General features: G+C 43.6%; 1 protein-coding gene across 1 annotated transcript; it reads right to left on the bottom strand.

Moving 5' to 3' along the window:
* Positions 1-241: 241 nt before the first annotated feature.
* RGS18 (regulator of G protein signaling 18) lies at positions 242-14807 on the bottom strand. Its single transcript, XM_036354935.1, has 5 exons — positions 14436-14807; positions 13628-13729; positions 12591-12652; positions 2248-2414; positions 242-601 (listed from the first exon to the last, which is right to left on the bottom strand). Exons 1-5 carry the CDS (start codon positions 14552-14554, stop codon positions 344-346), a joined length of 708 nt encoding a protein of 235 aa, XP_036210828.1. The 5' UTR covers positions 14555-14807; the 3' UTR covers positions 242-343.
* Positions 14808-18289: the final 3482 nt, after the last annotated feature.

The following is an 18289-nucleotide window of genomic DNA, read 5'->3' as shown; positions in this document are numbered from 1 at the left end:
CTGTGCACTGGGCCTCTAGTAGATAAATAAAATTTTATGGGTTAAATCTTGATCTTTTAATGAATTTACTTCATTGTTTCAGGTGTCATATATATTATTTTTTGGTTGATATTCATTTATCAGTGTCTGTTCACATCTACTTTTCTGATTATGTATGGAATGAAGTCAGGTGGAAGGTGTGACTGAATATACTGGCAGGCACAGTATGTATTGTTAGAATAAAAAGTTTTGATTTACGTTCTTAAAATCCTCTTACATGACATATTTTATTTTGTTCACATATGCTATGTCTTAGAGGGCAGATGTACAATCTCGTCCCCAAAATGAGCAAAATTAATTTTCTTTAAAACCAAATGGCCACATCCGACTTCACGTCCTGGAATTCGTTGTAGGTGAAGGAACGTGACCGCCTTCTCAGATTGGTGGGTCTCTGAGGTCTTCCTTCCACCAAGTCTGCATAGATGTCAGATTTCAGAAACCGCGTGTAACTGTCTTGTTCCATCAGCTGATACACTCTGCTCTGCGCAGCGTCAAAACTGTGCAGGGTGGGCTGCGCGATGCTCTTCACGATGAGCTCTTTGGTGTGAAAGTCAAGGTTAACCTGGATCGTAATTTCACAAAAGGGTAGTTAGGGTCAGTGGATGGAAGTAAACACCTTTGAGAAACAGCACACGACTATTCAATGTTGGAGTGGGCATGTGCTTGGGTGCTGGGGTGCTCAGCCTGTCATGGGTCGAGGGGTTGGGTGATTGACTCTTGGGTGGCATCCCATGTGGCTCTTGTCTCCCCGATGCTGCTGGTCCTTGCCCCTCGCTTCTAATTTAGAATAATGGGACGTTGTAATAGCAAGTACCATAGAGGTCATTAGGTCCCACTCATTTTCAGTCATTAGTAAAATCATGTTCATTGACTGCCAACAGGGAGTTTAGAGCCTATTTGGGATTTCAAAGTGGGCCTTTTGTTTTATCCCAGCGCTTGTTTTCATGCTATGATGATGCTTTCCTACAAGCACATGTGTGCTGAGAATGAATATGTTTAAAAAATGTAAATCACTGAATGCTTTTTATCAGAGCGCCGCTGACATATCAGGTTCTGATGGGTGAGTTTCCAGGGGTGTCTTTCCTTTTCCCTCCTGGGTAACACCTTACACCTAGCTGCTTTTTCTTGGTCTGTGTATAAGGTTGGCCCTGGGAAAATCAGAATCATATATTGAATCACAGAACAGAATGAAACATCCTGAAGCAAGGAGAACAATCATTATTTTGAGTGTGCACCAATATCCACATAGACAAGGCCACCTCACGGACCATACAAATTTGTAGTCAAGTAGAATTCTTAGCAGTGTAGACTGCTAGATCTACCCCTTCAGCAAAGAAGCACTATTTATTGAACACATAATAAAAATATAGAAACTACTGAGTTCATATTTGAGGATAGGTAATTGTCATTTTTAGCAGTTGTGTCACACAATTATCTCACACTGAGCTTGCAGTCAAAGACAGTAACAATTGTGTTGTCACTTGGACCATTGCCAAATTACGTTTTTCTCATCTATTATGATTTTTTTGTAGTCTTTCGTAAGGAGGAGGAATAATCATTTCGAGGCAAATAAAAGTTTGTATAGGTAGATGAGCTAAAGTAGTGCATGATACCAACTTCTTGGTTTCTCTTGCCTTTATCTTTTGTTTCTATGAGAGTTTGCTTACGCTAAGATGATTAATATGGCCCTAAACGGTTTAGCTCAGTGGATAGAGTGTCGGCCTGCAGACTGAAAGGTCCCAGGTTCGATTCCGGTCAAGGGCATGTACCTTGGTTGCGGGCACATCCCCAGTAGGGAGTGTGCAGGAGGCAGCTGATCATTGTTTCTCTCTCATCGATGTTTCTAACTCTCTATCCCTCTGCCTTCCTCTCTGTAAGAAATCAGTAAAATATATTAAAAAAATAAAGATTATGATAAAAAAGATGATTAATATGAATAAGCGACTGACTCTCAATGTTGCAAGTAATTGTGTTCACTCTTTGTCTAGAATCAAAATAACCCTGAGGAGTAACCTCAATTATACCTTTTCTTCCGTGACAATGTCTTACAATGCATTCTGTTTGAGTGGATACATCTAAAAAGACCCATTCTGCTTCCACAAAACCCTGGCCTTTCTGGTGGAGTGTAGCGGCGAGGTACTAATTTGATGAAGGCAGATTCTCTCCCCAACTTTTCAAACAGTTGTACATTTTCCTAGTTGTCTTTACCTCCTGTGGGGCATCATTCTGGATAAATTTCTCATATATTGCTTTTGCTTTAAGCATCATTTGTTGACGGTCTTTGCTTTTCTTGAAGTCTTCGCAGGCCATCCAGAACTCAATGTTTTCCTCGCTGAATTCGGTTTTAAGAAATCGGGTGAAAGTCTCCAGTCCATCTACCAAGAAAGGAAGTGACATATTTTAACTATAAAATATTAATGCGGAGAAAAGGCACTGCCTGCTATTAAAGTAGAGCCAGAAATACGAACAGAACAGCTAGGTCTTCTCCACGGCAGCACAGCAACCCACTTCTTGAACAGTATCCATGAGGGACCTCATAGACATTAGCTATACTCTTCACAGCTGTGAAAAGGAGCTATCATTCCTGTTGAAATGAGGCTGGGCTCATAATTAGACCTGAGTACGAGTGACCCCCACTCTGAAACTTGCTTAGGATCTGTTTCAATCATACCTCTTCCCGGGTGTGTGTGTGTGTGTGTGTGTTAGTCACTCTATACTATAGACGCCATTCCACCAGGACCCCTTCTCCCCTTCTAGACCATATTCTGGTACCCAGGACTCTGGATCTCCCTGTTTAAGACTCTTTTTCCAGGGTTTGTCTGCTCAACTCATTTTCACTTACATCCACTTCTTTCAATTGATTATTGATTTTTTTTTGAGAGAGAGACATCGATTTGTTGTTCCACTTACTTACGCGCTCTTTGGTTGATTCTTGTATGTGCCCTGACCAGAGATTGAACCCACAGTCTTGGCATATCCACTTATCGGGACGATACTCTAACCAACTGAGCTACCCAGCCAGGGCTATATTCATTTCTCATGTTCACTACCCTCTAGGACAGTGATGGCGAACCTATGACACGCGTGTCAGAGGTGACACGCGAACTCGTTGTTTTGGTTGATTTTTCTTTGTTAAATGGCATTTAAATATATAAAATAAATATCAAAAATATAAGTCTTTGTTTTACTATGGTTGCAAATATCAAAAAATTTCTATATGTGACACGGCACCAGAGTTAAGTTAGGGTTTTTCAAAATGCTGACACGCCGAGTTCGCCATCACTGCCTTAGGACTATTTCTCATGGTCAGTGATTATTTGTAACAGAACCAGTTCAATACAGAAGGAAGCAAGAAGAATAAATCCATTTTGGTAGAATCGTGGCAGTAATTCAGGGTTTTGCATTGATAACACGTGGAGGGGTTGTGAGGGCTAAGGGCTGTTTATACTCCTTTCTGCATTTAATTTTTATAACGGTGCCTGGAATATACCCCATGTTCATCGTCATTGACGAGGAAACTGAGTTTCAGAGACGTCCAGTTGCCCCAGATCTTACTTGTCCAACAAACAAAGAATGTTAGAAATGGATCTAACATTCTGGAAGGCAGCACTTTCGGTGGTAGGCACAGTGACAGCCCTCCAAGGGCTGATCCCTGACACGGTGACTGTGACCTCACAGGGGACACGGGCTTTGCTGATGGGACCACAGGGAGGGAGCTCGAGAAGGGAGAGCACATGGGGGATCCAGGTGGACCCACTCTGATCACAGGCGTCTTTAAAAGCAGAAGTTGTCAGAAGAGTGGGTCAGAGAGGTGCAGTGTGGGAAGGGCCATTGCTAACCTTGAAAGCAGAAGACGGTCATGAGCCAAGCATACGGTAGGTTCTGGAAGGTGGAAATGGCCCTCAGTTTAGAGCCAGCAGGAGAATGGAGAGCTTCATCCAAAATGTCAAAAAACGGAATTCTGGCCCCAACCCAAATTACCCCTAGACCCTCCAGAAAGGGCACCGGCCTGTTGACACCCCGATTTCTTTTCAATGAGGCCCATGGTGCACTTCCGACCTACAGGATGGTCCTATAATAAATGTGCCCTGTTTTAAGTCACTCAAGTTGTGATAAGTTGTAATAGCAGCCACAGAAAATGAATACAGTCCTCAAACTGTGCTTTACGCATCCCCATTTCTTTCTCCTACTTATAGAACGTTCCCTCTTTGTTATGAAGCCTTTTTTTTTAATGTTGTGAGCAATCTTTTGAATATATGAGGGATCCAGGAATGTCATGTTTGAGAAACCAGTAGTTAGAAGCGATGTGACTGACGTCCTAGACCAGTGGTTCTCAACCTGGGCTGCACATTAGAATCACCTGGGAATCTTTTGAAAATCCTGATTTCTGGGCCTCATCCTCTGGAAATTCTGTCTCTTTGTTATGGGGTGGGGCCACAACATTAGTAACAAAGAAAGAGAATTTCTGGAGGACGAGGCCCAGACATCAGGATTCTCAAAAGATTCCCAGGTGATTCTAATGTGCAGCCAAGGTTGAGAGCTACTGCCCTATAGGCATCACCTATGTCTCAGATACAATATGGCTCCAACCCCCACCTCGATGAGAGCCACCTGGGTGTTTTCATTGGCAGGAGGAGAGAGTCCGCCATTTCTTTTCCCCAGTAAATTGGCCCAGGGCACCAGCTGATGGTGATTAAATGCTGGTGAAGGAACTAGGAAAACAAGCAACGTCGGGCTCAACAAGACTTGGAGGAGACATCGTGCGTCTGGGGCGCGACTCAGGACTTGTGTCCGTCATTAGATGCCTGTAGTGTGGTCGTTCTTGGCCCGACATGACCGTCTTCCGGAGGCCATAGTGCTGCGCGCTTCCTGAGCGAATGGACTAATTTCTGATCCTGGAGCAGCAGCCGGAGTGGTCAGCGTGAGTGGTGATTAGCACCCTTGTTCTTGTTTCTCCAGCTTAGAGCTTGATCTTCAAGGTGAATTTCTTAAGCTAAGTCTTGCGCTTTTTCTCAGTAGGTAGCAGGAAACAGGAGTGGACAAATGATTCTTTGAAGAATTTTTGTTTTTATTATTATTTTTATATATTTTTTACTTTTTTTTTTTTTACTTTTCCCATCGCCATTTATCCCTCTCTGCCTTCTACCACCTCCCCTGCCCGCCACCACCACACTATTATCCTTTGAAAACTTTGACAGAGAGAAGATTTCCCCCCAAATACTTAGAACTGTATGTGCCTCAGGATAAACTTAATGACCTAGTTCTGTTTTTAGTATTTTTTTTAAACCGAAATCTCTGCCAAGATGAACAGCGTAGGAGTCAGACGCGTGGGTTTTGCTAGGGTTTATTCTCACAGCAACGTCGCGGGATCGTTGGTTTTCAGGGTGTTTCTGTTGGGTTTCCTCCCCCACAACTCCTTTCACCCTCTTATCTCAGCTCCCGAACTTGTGAAAAAAAGCTGAGCGTCGCTGTTGTTATTTGAGCTGAGGTTCCTTTAATGGTGGAAAGCGATTGTGATAAGGGTGGCAGCACCCTCCCTGACCTGGCGCCTTGGGCCGGAGACTTCAGGGATGGGTGGCCTGAGCATCCGGGGGCCACTGGCTGGTACCAGCTTGAACGCTTCTTCCTCTTCTATTTCTGAGACAGGAAAGGTGGTTGTGTTGCATCCTTTCTGGTTTTACTGCTGTCCTTCCCCCCTTCCTCCTCTTTCTGTATTGATTCTGGAAGGAAACCAGAGACGAAGGCAAAACAAGCCTTGCAACCCCTCATTCAAAGCTGAGGTAGAATTCGAAAGGTGGTCGGCCTGTAGGTCGCTGGAGCAAAACCACAACCAGAACAACAGTCTGTAGACCAGCGGGCGTGACCCGCCCACTGGAGTTGCTTTCGCCATCGTAATTTACCTACACGGTCCATTTGTAGTTTAAGGTGGATTTTACTTATTTTTATCCTTTAGATGATTAAGGAATTGGGTGTTTGTTATGGGTAAGCTTGATTCAGAAATTTTAATTTTGCAGAACAACAGAATCCCTTATCTCACAGAAAATCGGTAACTAAAAATGGGGAAGAGCAACTTTAAAAGCCACTAGATGAACAGCATAAGGAGAAGTAGCCCTTTTCTTCCCCAAAAGGGAAGTACTCGTTTCCTTGTAGCCTTTCCTCTCAACTTCAGTAATAAGTATTTTCCACAGCCTCATCAGTTCATGTTTTTAAATCAAGGGGGTGCAATGACATTCATCTTTTACTTGTCTTTCTTCATTATCCTCAGCATTAAGCTTAGTAGGACCACAATTCAGGGTGCAAAGAGTCCAAGCAAATAGTCATTAAGTATAAAGGTTAAAAGTATTGGACTTATTCGCCGGGAGTAGGAAAAGAGGGCGCACAGGTATGAAGTTGTCGGAAGATGCTCCTCTTGATGGGGGTCCCTCATAGGAAATACCCTCCTCTTCCTCATCTTCAGTTATCAGCTGTGTGAGAGGGTTAGAGAATCTCTGTGTGTGGTCAAGCTGTCTTACACCTTCTACGTGTGGGCCTCCAAAACCCTGCGAAACTTCTGAGAAGGTTTCCAGCAATTAAGTTCGAACTCTAACCTGATACCGTCTCACAAATACTGTTCTACCTCCATTTCTCATCTATAAAAGGCACGGCCACCTTCCTCTTAATATGGAATAGAATGTGGGGATCTTTTTAATGTTGTTTTTTTTTTAATCTCATATTTATCTAAAAAAAATATGTTTAGCCCTAGCCGGTTTGTCTCAGTGGATAGAGCGTCAGCCTGTGGACTGAAGGGTCCCAGGTTCGATTCCGGTCAAGGGCATGTACCTTGGTTGTGGGCACATCCCCAGTAGGGAGTGTGCAGGAGGCGACTGATCGATGTGTCTCTCTCATCGATGTTTCTAACTCTCTATCCCTCTCCCTTCCTCTCTGTAAAAAAATCAATAATATCTTTAAAAAATTTTATTGATTTCAGAGAGGAAGGGAGAGGGAGAGAGAGATAGAAACATCAGTGATGAGAGAGAATCATTGATTGGGTGCCTCCTGCATGCCCCACATTGGAGATCGAGCCTGCAACCCGGGCATGTGCCCTGATTGGGAATCGAACTGTGACCTCCTGGTTCATAGGTTGACACTCAACCACTGAGCCATGCGGGCCGGGCTCTCTCTTATTTCTTCATCACCTCCCTTTAGGACGTAGGCACAGATACAGTGAGTCACCGAGTCCATCCATTTTCTTTCCAAGACAGCCCTTACCTTGAGGTTAGCTTTTGTGTTAGTAACAGCCTCATAGGTAGTCCCTCTGCCATGCATAGAATTCTAGCTCTGCACCCATCAGGTCGCTAACAAACTCTTCCGAAGTCTGCACCCACCCTGACTCCCCAGTGTGGGTGTCACCACTCTCTGCCCCGGGGAAGTGAACTGCTTGCCTTTCCAGGCTGCACCCAACCCTTTTCCATGCCCTTTTCTCTGCTCAGAGTTTCCTTTCCTTCTGCCGGTTGAAGTCTTGCACACATCCATAGTCTCTTTTAAAGGTTTCCTAAAGCCTTCATGATACATCACAACATTTTTTTTTAATCATTTTTAATGTAGTTAGCCAGTTGTTTTCAAAATTATTTATATTCAGAAGTAGTGTTTCCTTTCAAAGATGTCTTACACAGAAGTATATACATATATGTGCACAAACCAAACCTATAATACACATGTATAAGTAATGTAATTGGAATAGATTGATTGGTTAACTTCATGTTGATTGCATTTACTTTCATAAAGTCAGCCAGTGAGAAGAAATGATGACTAGATTTGAAATCGATAATTATGGATGATGGATATAGTCTGATGTTGGTCTTTCATGCTTTTTGTTTTTATTAAGCAACATTTAGAAGTTATTAATTATATAAGTAGTTACGTTATAGATTTTTATGGTTCATTTGCAATTTCAGACAAATTTGTCAACACACAGGAGTGGAAAAAAATGTATTCTAATACCTGTATAGGAACAAATGGGAGAACGGCAGTTAAATTATTGAGGGATTTCAGTAATTTACTAAATGTGTTTGAGCTTATTTTTTTAAAAATTATTTTAGAATAAATTTAGATTTACAGAAGAGTTATGAAGATAGTACAGCTTCCACATACAGTATCCCACATTCAGTTCCCTTCTGTTATGAAATACTGATATGTTATTATTTAAAGTCCATTCTTTGGTTTAGATTTCCTTAGATTTTAACTGACGGTGTTTTCTTAAATGTCAAAAGAACTAAACTACAATTTAAGAATGGGATTTGAATAAGGTAGTGGAAATACCAAAAAATTCCTGGATTGTTTGCTTTCTGTGGAATACAGCAACAACATTCTCTCATGTAATCTCATCTGGCTATTAACCGTTACCTGAAGCCACCTTCTTTCAAATGCTGTTTCTCAATAAGGAATTACGTCTTATTAGTTCCCTAAACTCATTGCGTTGGTCACTTCCCCAGGCCCGTGCTGGCTCTCTGCCTATATGTTCTCTTTTCCTCCTTGTCCAGATGGTGAATTTCGATGAATCCCCTAAAATTTAGAGTAAGAACCATCTTTTCCTGTGGCCCCATTTCTGAAGATGCTAATACCAGTCTCTAGTGGTTTTAGTAGCTGCCGTTTTTTTTGTCCAACTGAGTACTCAGATTTCTATTCTGTTTTGTTCATTTTATGTCCCATTTGACTAAATTGAATAAAATTTCCATTTCCTCTTTATACATGCGACATACCGAATTTGAGAAGCTTACACATTTAACCAAAGGGAAAGTCTATAAAATTTGATAGATAGATCAAAGCCTTTTGTGTGTGTGTGTGTGTGTGTGTACACACCTAAGTATAAGATATTTCCTTTTTTAAAAAAATATATTTTATTGATTTCTTACAGAGAGGAAGAGAGAGGGATAGAGAGTTAGAAACATCGATGAGAGAGAAACATCAATCAGCTGCCTCCTGCACACCCCCTACTGGGGATGTGCCTGCAACCCAGGTACATGCCCTTGACTGGAATCGAACCTGGGACCCTTGAGTCCGCAGGCTGACGCTCTATCCACTGAGCCAAACCGGTTAGGGCTAAGATATTTCCTTTTTTTTTTTTTTGTGGGGTGGGGGATGGCTAGGAGTGAAGTCAGTAGAAACGAGCTGAATTTAACCATTGCCACCAACGGACTTCTGTAGCTGATTATTTTAAGCTTTATAATTTAACATTACAATAAGCTTTCCAATTAAAATAATTGGATTTTTGAGGGCTGATTAAAAGAACACCAGTCGCACAATTTTTGGTGAATTCAGTATAATTTAATTAGCACTTTGATCGTGAGCGCCCATAATAGCGTCCAAGTGGGTCACGGCGGATTTTTTGTTATTAATGTCACCCCCTCTTGCCTCGCGTGCTGCCGCTGCACAGGTCTGTAGTCTTCCCACCAGTGAACGGGAGAGATGGAGTTTTTCTCTGTTTGGCTCTGACTACTGGTAAAGCAGCGTGATTAGGCTGCCTGGTGAGCATTTTCTATAGGACTGATTACCCTCGCTAGCTAACCCTTTCTTTTCTCTGAACGGGCTGCGAGAGTATGATGGAATTACTAGGTACCGATTTATTAAGTTAAAGGAATAAATCCAGTGTATGCTTTATTTCCTCCCCCCAATGGAAATGTAGTCCTGTCCGTGTTTGTCCAGTGAGGAGTGAACTAAAAACCAGGAAAAGGTAATTAAAGTCATTGTTGCTATTTCATAATAGCAGTGACATTTACGTTTGTGTGGCAGTGAGCAGGCCTGGGTATCGTATTTGCTATCTCTTTTAATCCAGACAGGAATCTGTTTCCACTGGAACTAAAGACATTGTTATTTCCCTTGACCTCGGAGGCAGCTGAAGGTCAGAGTAATTAGGAAGCTGAACTAAGATGATACAGTCTTTATGTTGCAGAAGAGAACCCGAACTCAAACTCAAAGGGACCCTGGAGAACTTCTCCCAGCAACAAATTTGGTTTAGTTGAGTACTTAATATTGACCAGGTGATGTGCTGGCTTAAAAGACATCCTATATAATAAAAGGCTACTATGCAAATCGACCAAACAGCGGAATGACCAGTCGCTATGATGCGCACTGACCACCACGGGGGCAGAGGCTCAACGCAGGAGCTGCCCCCTGGTGGTCAGTGCGCTCCCACAGAAGCCGGGCTCACAGCTGGCGAGCTCAGCGGTGGTGGTGGGAGCCTCTTCCACCTCAGTGGCAGCACTAAGAATGTCTGACTAATGGCTTAGGCCCACTCCCCGAGGGCTCCTGGACTGCAGCAGGGTGTAGGCTGGGCTGAGGGACTCCCCCCCACCTCCAAGTGCACTAATTTCATGCACCGGGTCTTCCTTATAAAAAACAGTCAATTGCAAACCAAGTGAATTTCCTCTCCCCCACTTGTCCCTTGCTCTGACTGGCTAAGAAGCTGAAAGGCTTGGGTGTGCCAAAATATTGGAAATAATAGGATTTCTTTGAAAGCAGATTTGGGGGGCATGTATATATTATGGGGGAACATTTTACACAGGTTGTTATAATTCGTCTTGAGAACTGATCAATTTAGTGGCAGCAGAATTAGAGAGGATGGGCGAGGTTCCACATCTGTTTGGCAAGAATTTTAACTGTAGTTCAGAAATGATTGGATATAGGGAATGAAGTCAAGTCATTGAGGATACCTGTTTACCTTACTCTTCTCCAAAGGGGGTGCTGCGAGTAGGAAGTACCAGGGCAGTGAGGGGGAAAGAGTAACAGGTTATATCCTGTTAGCATGAATGTCTTTTCTTACTCCTGCCCTCCATCATCATTGATTACATCCTTGTCTACATTTAAGTCTTGATTTCGTACCTATTTTTTTAAAACTTATTTCTTGAGTCAGTATTACAGAATCTGTTTTCCCTGGAAGAGGGAACATTTTCAGGAATAGTCTGCAGAAATAGGATTCCTAGGTCACTAAATTCACGGGAACATGAATTGGTCACCAAAGCCTTATAGGAGGATAGACAATTGAGGAGGAGAAAACACACAGAAAATAAAAACCAACAAGCGGAAGTCGGGGTTTTCTCCAAAGGAATGCACTCTGGATTACTGCCCGCCCCCCCTCCCCCATCCGCCACTGCCCCAGCGATGGGAACCCCTTCTTCCAGGAGGCCCCCTAGAATGTGAGCCCCACTAGCAGTATTGTGAACAGCCTGGTTAGCCTCACCTGGGAAGTGGCTGCGTAGCATTTTGGTTTCAAAGAACGAGGTAAGGAACAGGAAAACGTTGAGATACCGATGAGGGCTGCAGGCTTGAGGAAGTGCGTGGTTCTTTGGTAATGAAAAAACAGACACTGCCTGGTTCAGTGTGAACAAGGAGCCTGTGGTTGCCCCGCCCAGAGCCACTCACGTCAGCCTGTCAGCTTTGCCACCTGAAATACATCCTGGGCTGAATGAAGACCAAAGAAGCTCCCTCACCTGCTGCCTTTGTAAATAGACCCTAAGCCTGACCTCTGACCCCTGCTTTCTCATAGGGTAGGACAAAGGGGGCTCCAAGTCAGTCCTAACCTCCCATCACACCTGCAAAGCTCCACCTGCACAGACCACTTCTAGACAGTTCCGCGTTAAAAACACACGATTACGTGAGAACATTATGCAAAGTGAAATAAGTCAGACAGAAAAAGCTGAGAACCATGTGGTTTCACTCGTATGTGGGAAATTAAACTGAGACTTAGGAACACAAACAGTATGGTGGCTGCCAGAGGGAAGGGGGTGCAAGAGAAAGGGGGTCCTAATATGAGGTGACAGGAGAAGATTTGACTCGGTGCAACATACAGATCTTGTAACCTAGAAACCCACACATGAAACCTATATGTTCATGTTGATCAATGTCACCCCAATCAAGTTAATAATAAATAAAATAAAAACACATGATTGATAGGGAGAATAAAGTATAAAAGTAAAAAGAAACTAGTTTCATGAGTGTTTCCTGAATGTCCACCAAAAGCATTACTTTAAATTTTAGCTCACTTAACAATAAAAGTAGCACGGATAACCTGGGATTTAATAAAACCAAGGGTTGCATTTAAAATTTAAAAAAGAATAGATTTGAAACTATTAACCACAGCACAAAGAGATATTTCAACCACAATAAGTAATTCTTAATAAAATGAGATTGTTTTATATTAGTTGCCTATTATTTAGTTACTAGAGGCCTGGTGCACGAAATTCGTGCATGGGTAGGGTTCCTAGGCCTGGCCGGTGATCAGGGCCCTCCGGCTGCAGGCCAGGGCCTCCCTTCCTGGCTGGCTGGCGGCCGAGACCTTCCTTCGTTCTGCGCTGCCCCCTGGTGGTCAGCACACGTCATAGTGAGCGATCGGTCTCCCAGTTGAACTCCCGTGGGGGCCATTTGCATATTAGGCTTTTATATATAGAAATCTGTCAATCAGAAACTCAGATGGCTACAAATTACCCATCAGACTCAATTTTTATGACGGCCTCTGTTATCTAGATACTTCCAAGCATACTTAGGATATTTTTTCGTGAAGGAAAAATACCACTAACCTTTATGGGAAAGCAGTTTATCGAATGATTCACCCCATCGTATTGCTTCTTCCGGGCAGACTCTGTTCAAGACACAACATGTTTTGTAAGGCGCGTGCGGCAAGTCTGCCTGGAGTCTGCGCTACAGACGCCGCGAGGCTGCTCTTCCCACCAGCCTTCACGGGTTCTCGTTGGCCTATTACGTAACGAAATCTGCATTCACACTGGCAGCTTCAAGAACACGGCACAACTTGCTTTTCACTTTTGTCTTTGATTATCTTCTAAGGAAAAACTGAGCATGTGTTAGGTTAAAAACCAAGGGGGAAAATTCAGGTCCAGTATTTTTCTTAATTCAGCAAATAGAAGGACCTAAGCTGATAGTATCTTTCATTTTTTTTTTTAAACTGCAATTTCCTTGAAACTCTGACCACAATATGCAGCTTTTTTTTTTTTTTTTTTTTTTAACAGATACAGGAAGTTTGACTAATGAATTTTTAAAGGGATAAGAAATAGAAAACATTTTATTCTAGCGATGCTGATAATTTAGGGAGTTGAGTATATTTCACGTTTGGAAGAATTTATACAAGTACATAAGGCTGTTCCATTTTCTGTCTGAATTAAAGAAATGGCTAAAAATTACAAAATATTCCTTTTTTGTAATTTACTTGCTGTCATATCTAGAACATTTTTTTTCAAACCACCGGGGAAAGATGTGGCTAGCTCTTCTCTATGACTGTACACTGTGAGAACGCTTAATGAGTATTAGTTTACAAGGAGTCAACTATATCATTTAAAATGGACAGCTCTATCATTTTAAAAAAGAGAGCCCTTGAATTTTTATTAGACTATGTAATTCAAGCTATCAAAGTGGTTACATTTTATAGAATATTCCTTGTTTTTCTGAAATGAGATCACTAGCCTTCCCATATTCCTGTGCAGTTTTCAAATAAAATGGAAATTCCCGACTAACTCTTTCTTAGACCTTTCCTGATAGAACCAGCAAAATTCCTCTGACCCCCCCCCCCCCCCCCCCCCCCAGGTAGCGAAACCTTACTCACCTGGTTACTCCAGCCAAGTGCGCAGACCTCCTGGCCTGCGGCTCCTCATGAAACTCGGATTTCTGCAGGAGGAGGCTCAGCCGGTTGCGTTTCTCCTTTGCTCTGCCATGAAAGGGATTAATTAGTGTCAGGAAAGTTTGGGTGACAGACTGTCCTGGTGACCCTCAGGTTTAGAATGACCGGGTCACCCGTTCTCACCCACCTCCCACCCTCACAGTGGTTTTTCTTAACTTCACTTAAGTACTTCAGGGAGGAATTAGGGTAGCATATGTGAAATATACTGGTTTTTCCCTCCGTGACTGCAAAGTATTTAAGATTTTATTTCAATAAAGATTGTTGCTAGTCTGTGTGGTTAAAATTTTTTTTCTTAAAAAAATTTTTTTTCTTAAAAAAATTCTTAGCCCTTTATTTTTCTTAAAAAAATGAAAACACGTGAGGGGTTAATGGGAGAAAAAAGGGGACATATGTAATACTTTCAACAATAAAGAGAGGCCAGGGGATTGTCAAGGGCGGGCGGGGGGAGGGGGAAGGAGACATATGTAATACTCTTTGTAATACTTTAAGCAATAAAATAAATAAATAAATAAATAAATAAATAAATAAATCCTCATTTAAGTTTCCAAAAAAAAAATTTTTAAGAAACGAAAACACGATTTAACAGTTTGCTTCTAATGAAAACTTTTTTTTTTCGATTGGAGCAGTACAGTCAATATATTTTCAATTGGATATTTTCAAAACAAGGGCGAGCCAGTATCCTTCAGTCATGTTTTTACAAGTAGAAGGCAGGTTTTAGAAATTCGGATCTTACCTGATTTTGGCTTCTTTGCTTGCTTCTTCTTTGGCTGAACCAGGCATTAACTTGAAAAAAGTTTTTTCCTTTGATTCCCACATATTCCGTTGAGACAAGAAAAGCAACGATGTTTCCATCTTCTCTCTAAAAGGAAGAGAGGGCTAAGCCACCCCATCCTTCGCTTGCAAATGCGATTCCATAGTCGGACATGGTGGAAGGGAGAGTTAGCTCAACTCTGCGGGCAGCTCTTCTGATCGAAAAGAAAACAAGAAGCGAGGAGCCGCTTTCTGCCTCCGCAGGGGCAGGAACATGCAGAACTGAGGAACCAAAGTGCAGCTCGGGCCCCGGTTGTTTAGGGAAATGATACTTCAAATTTGCAAAGTGGCTCTTGGTCTCTGAGATAAAGGCTGGCTTCACCACAGCACGACTTCCCTTTCTGGCTTGTGCAAGCAGCCAGATGCCTGAATAGGCCGATGCCACGTGAACCTCGGGGAGAGACCGCTAACGTGGGGAGTACGTGTTCAGATGTGTTGCGGCCAGGCCCCACGTCACGCCTAGAGATGATGACAGTGTGTGCGCTCATGTCCTTGTGAACAAAGAAACGGCAGCTCCCCATTGGCTCAGCCTTCACCTGGGTAACTTTTCCATGAAACCCAGATCGACAGCTAAGAGATTCTGATCTAGTCCATAACTCAGAGGTCATGGAAGAGGAAACCGAGGTGGTAGGTACTGTGTGATGTGTTTTTGCAAAGTCCCAGGGGTGGGACGAGGCATGACATTAACAGGGCCCTCGATCACCAGTGGCGAATGCGCTAATGCAGTGGCTCTCAACCTTCCTAGTGCCGTGGCCCTTTAATACAGTTCCTCATGTTGTGGTGACCCCCAATTTCATTGTTACAAATTGAACATAAATAAAGCATAGTGATTAATCACAAAAACATTATGTAATTATATATGTGTTTTCCGATGGTCTTAGGCGACCCCTGTGAAAGGGTTGTTCGACCCCCAAAGGGGTCGCGACCCACAGGTTGAGAACCGCTGCTCTAATTCCTCCGTGGTGTGTGGGACGGGGGATCAGACACTTTGGAGAAGGCAAATACCAGGGAAGCAGAGGGAAGTTCTGAAGTGACTTCAAAAGTCGTGGGTTGGGCACAGTGGCAAAAACTCCAGGAGGGGAGACCATCCCCAGGACCTGGGTCCCAGCTTGGGGAGGGGCAGCGACCGATGTCCCCCAGGGAGCAGCAGGTGCTAGTGGTGGAGTCTCTGGAGAAGGAACACATCACAGCCGCCAGCGGGGTGGACTCAGCCCATTGGCTGCTGACCACCCCTGGGTCCCTGCCACTGACCCTTGACATCGACAGCTGGGTGCTCTGAAGGGGTTCACCCCATGGCTTGGATGATGGGAAGCGAGGGGTGCATGACTCACGAGTGGGCCCTGATGGATCAGGATGTGTGGAAAGACATTCCTCTCCAATGGGCGAGGAAAAGGAACCCCAGGGGTGTCTCCCAAGTCCCCAGCGAAGAGGGGTTCTGGCCTAGGACGTGAGCAGAGCATTTTCCCGGCTCAACGCCCTGAGCCACTTGCACGTGACCTTCAGGAAGGCCGAGGGTCATACAAATCCCACTTCAGCTTTCCCTCAGCCAGTGACGGGCTGGCAGTGTGCGTGCCATCTCCCTCTGCTCTGTCTTGATGCTCTCAACGGTGGGCTGGAACTCATCCATATCTTTGATTCTGTGAATCTACAGAGGCAGGGTTTTCAGCTTCTTTGGATATGTTGACAGGTTTTATATTTGATGAAAACAGAGCCCGTGGACACAGACAATAGTGCGGTGAAGGCTTGGGTGGGGTGGGTGCGGGATGGAGGGGGGCCGTGAGGGAAAAAAAACAGAGGGGACATCTGTAATGAATATAACAATAAAGATAAATGTAAACTAATAATTTATTAAAACATATTGCAATATGAAAGGGAACTAAACATAGTTTTGGCCAGAATATAAGGCTTTACATTCCCATTTTGGCAAATCCTTGGACGTGGTAATCTCACTGAGCTGTAGCATTTTCCGGGCCTGTGATTTATGCTCTGCCTAGTGACCAAAAAAAGGGGGGCATGTCGACCTACTTCACATTATTCAGCTGATTCTGTTAAACAGCTTAACTGCTTTTCTTTCCTGTGTCGTTGTTGGACACATGGAAACGTCCCATGGAGCAGAAATTGTCTATAATATTCCTTAGGTTTCCAGGCTCAGCTTCCAAAGGAGAATTCCGAGCAGTGATTCTTGGATTCTTTTCTGCTGTGTTTCCTTTGACCCCTTCGGGCTTCCTTAACCATCTCTGTGAGAGGTCTTTCTGCTTCCCTCTGTTTCTGTAACGTCCGTGCTTTTACTTTCGGGGGGAAGTAGGGCCTCTGAAGGTTTAACTGGTGTGGAGTCTGCGCCTGATTCGCTCAGATCGGTATTTATAGCACTGGCTTCGCCGTTCTCCTCTCCTGACCGTAAAACCATCCAAACCCCTCAGGAAAGTCCGTTTGTCCAATAAATGCTCATATGCACCGCGCTTACCAGCCAATTGATTATGTGAAATACACGCTGTCTGCATAGGTGCACCTCCCTGCACTTTTTGGGCTGGACTTTCCTGACTTCCAGGACTGTCCCTTTCTCAGAGCAGCTGTCACCATATTCCCTTCTAGCCCTGGCCCCCTCGCTCTGGGGGAGCAGACCCCAGTCTCCAGGGGGGCTGGCAGAGGAAAACAGGGACTCTGTTTAGCATATAGCACAGCCAAGTGAGTGCCACGTGGTCAACGTTCTGAGTTGTGGGGAGATGTGTTTGCTGGGCAGATGTTTCATTTCAGAGTTGCATGGGCAGCCCATCTCCCCCAATGGAATTCCTACCCTACACCTTCTGTTCTCTTCCAATAACTTGATGGGACAACTAATGGGGTCAGAGGCTGAGAAAAAGAACAGATCAGATCCTGGGGAAGGTCAGAGGAGTTAGGAGACTTAACGGTATCCTGAGGGGAGTGGAGGAGAGACAGACAGACAGAGATACCCAGAGACAGAGAGAGGCAAAGAGAGAGAGATAGAAACACAGAGAGACAGTGACAGAGAGACAGAGACAGACAAAAACAGAGAGAGAGACAGAGACAGAGAGAGAGAGAGAGAGAGAGACCTTGAATTCTATTTTATGCCAACCGAGTAGACAGATAATAACCTGATAGGCAAATATTTGTGCATGCGGCATATGTGTATATTATTTTATTGGATAAAAATAGAGACCAAGAAGTCGTTGCGTCTGTTGTGCATCAACACTGTACCAATCATTTCGCATATATTTCACCTTTAGTCTTCAAACAATGTTGAAGGAAAGTCCAGCAGCCAGCCCAGGGGTGCAGACAGGCAGTGTGCTGTGAGGTGCACATGCCCTAACTTAGCTCTGAGTCCACTAATTGCTTGAATTCAAACTCGTTCAAAAGAGTTTTTTTTGGTAAAGTTATTTAAAAAATGTTGTTTTGTAAGTGTTATTTTCCTAAAGGCAATACTTTTAATTTTCTTTCTTCTCCCCAAACCCCACTCCATTCAGATCTCTCTCATTTGCACCAATGAAACCACCAGCCTGGTTTTGCTGGGCTGGCATGTTTAAATGCAAGTTAAATGATTTGGAATGAAAGGCTACGCATGGACATTTTCCTGAGGTATTTTCAAACTGCGGAGGCCTTCCGTTCTTGATGGATTTGAGAGACGGTATCATAGACACCAAGCTCCGTTATGCTTTTATTAGGAAGAGAAAATCTCTCCTCTCTCACATTAAAAAAAACACACCAACCACTCCTCTGCAGACTCCCGCTCTCAGCTTGCAGCCTGCCCTTCGAAAGGCT

The sequence above is a fragment of the Myotis myotis genome, unplaced genomic scaffold (assembly GCF_014108235.1).
Source record: "Myotis myotis isolate mMyoMyo1 unplaced genomic scaffold, mMyoMyo1.p scaffold_m19_p_21, whole genome shotgun sequence".
In the NCBI taxonomy this organism is placed as follows: domain Eukaryota; kingdom Metazoa; phylum Chordata; class Mammalia; order Chiroptera; family Vespertilionidae; genus Myotis; species Myotis myotis.
The sequence above is the reverse complement of the archived record's forward strand: the minus strand, read 5'-3'. Positions and strand labels throughout refer to the sequence as shown.

Bases quoted from the DNA above. Each gene is read 5' to 3' on its own strand.
- RGS18 (XM_036354935.1), bottom strand. From the start codon at position 14,554: ATGGAAACATCGTTGCTTTTCTTGTCTCAACGGAATATGTGGGAATCA. The intron at 13,730-14,435 runs GTAAGATCCGAA...CTTTCATGGCAG, and splicing joins AGCAAAGAAGCCAAAATCAG to AGCAAAGGAGAAACGCAACC. The intron at 2,415-12,590 runs GTTAGTGGTATT...CTTTCTTGGTAG, and splicing joins TAAACTGCTTTCCCATAAAG to ATGGACTGGAGACTTTCACC.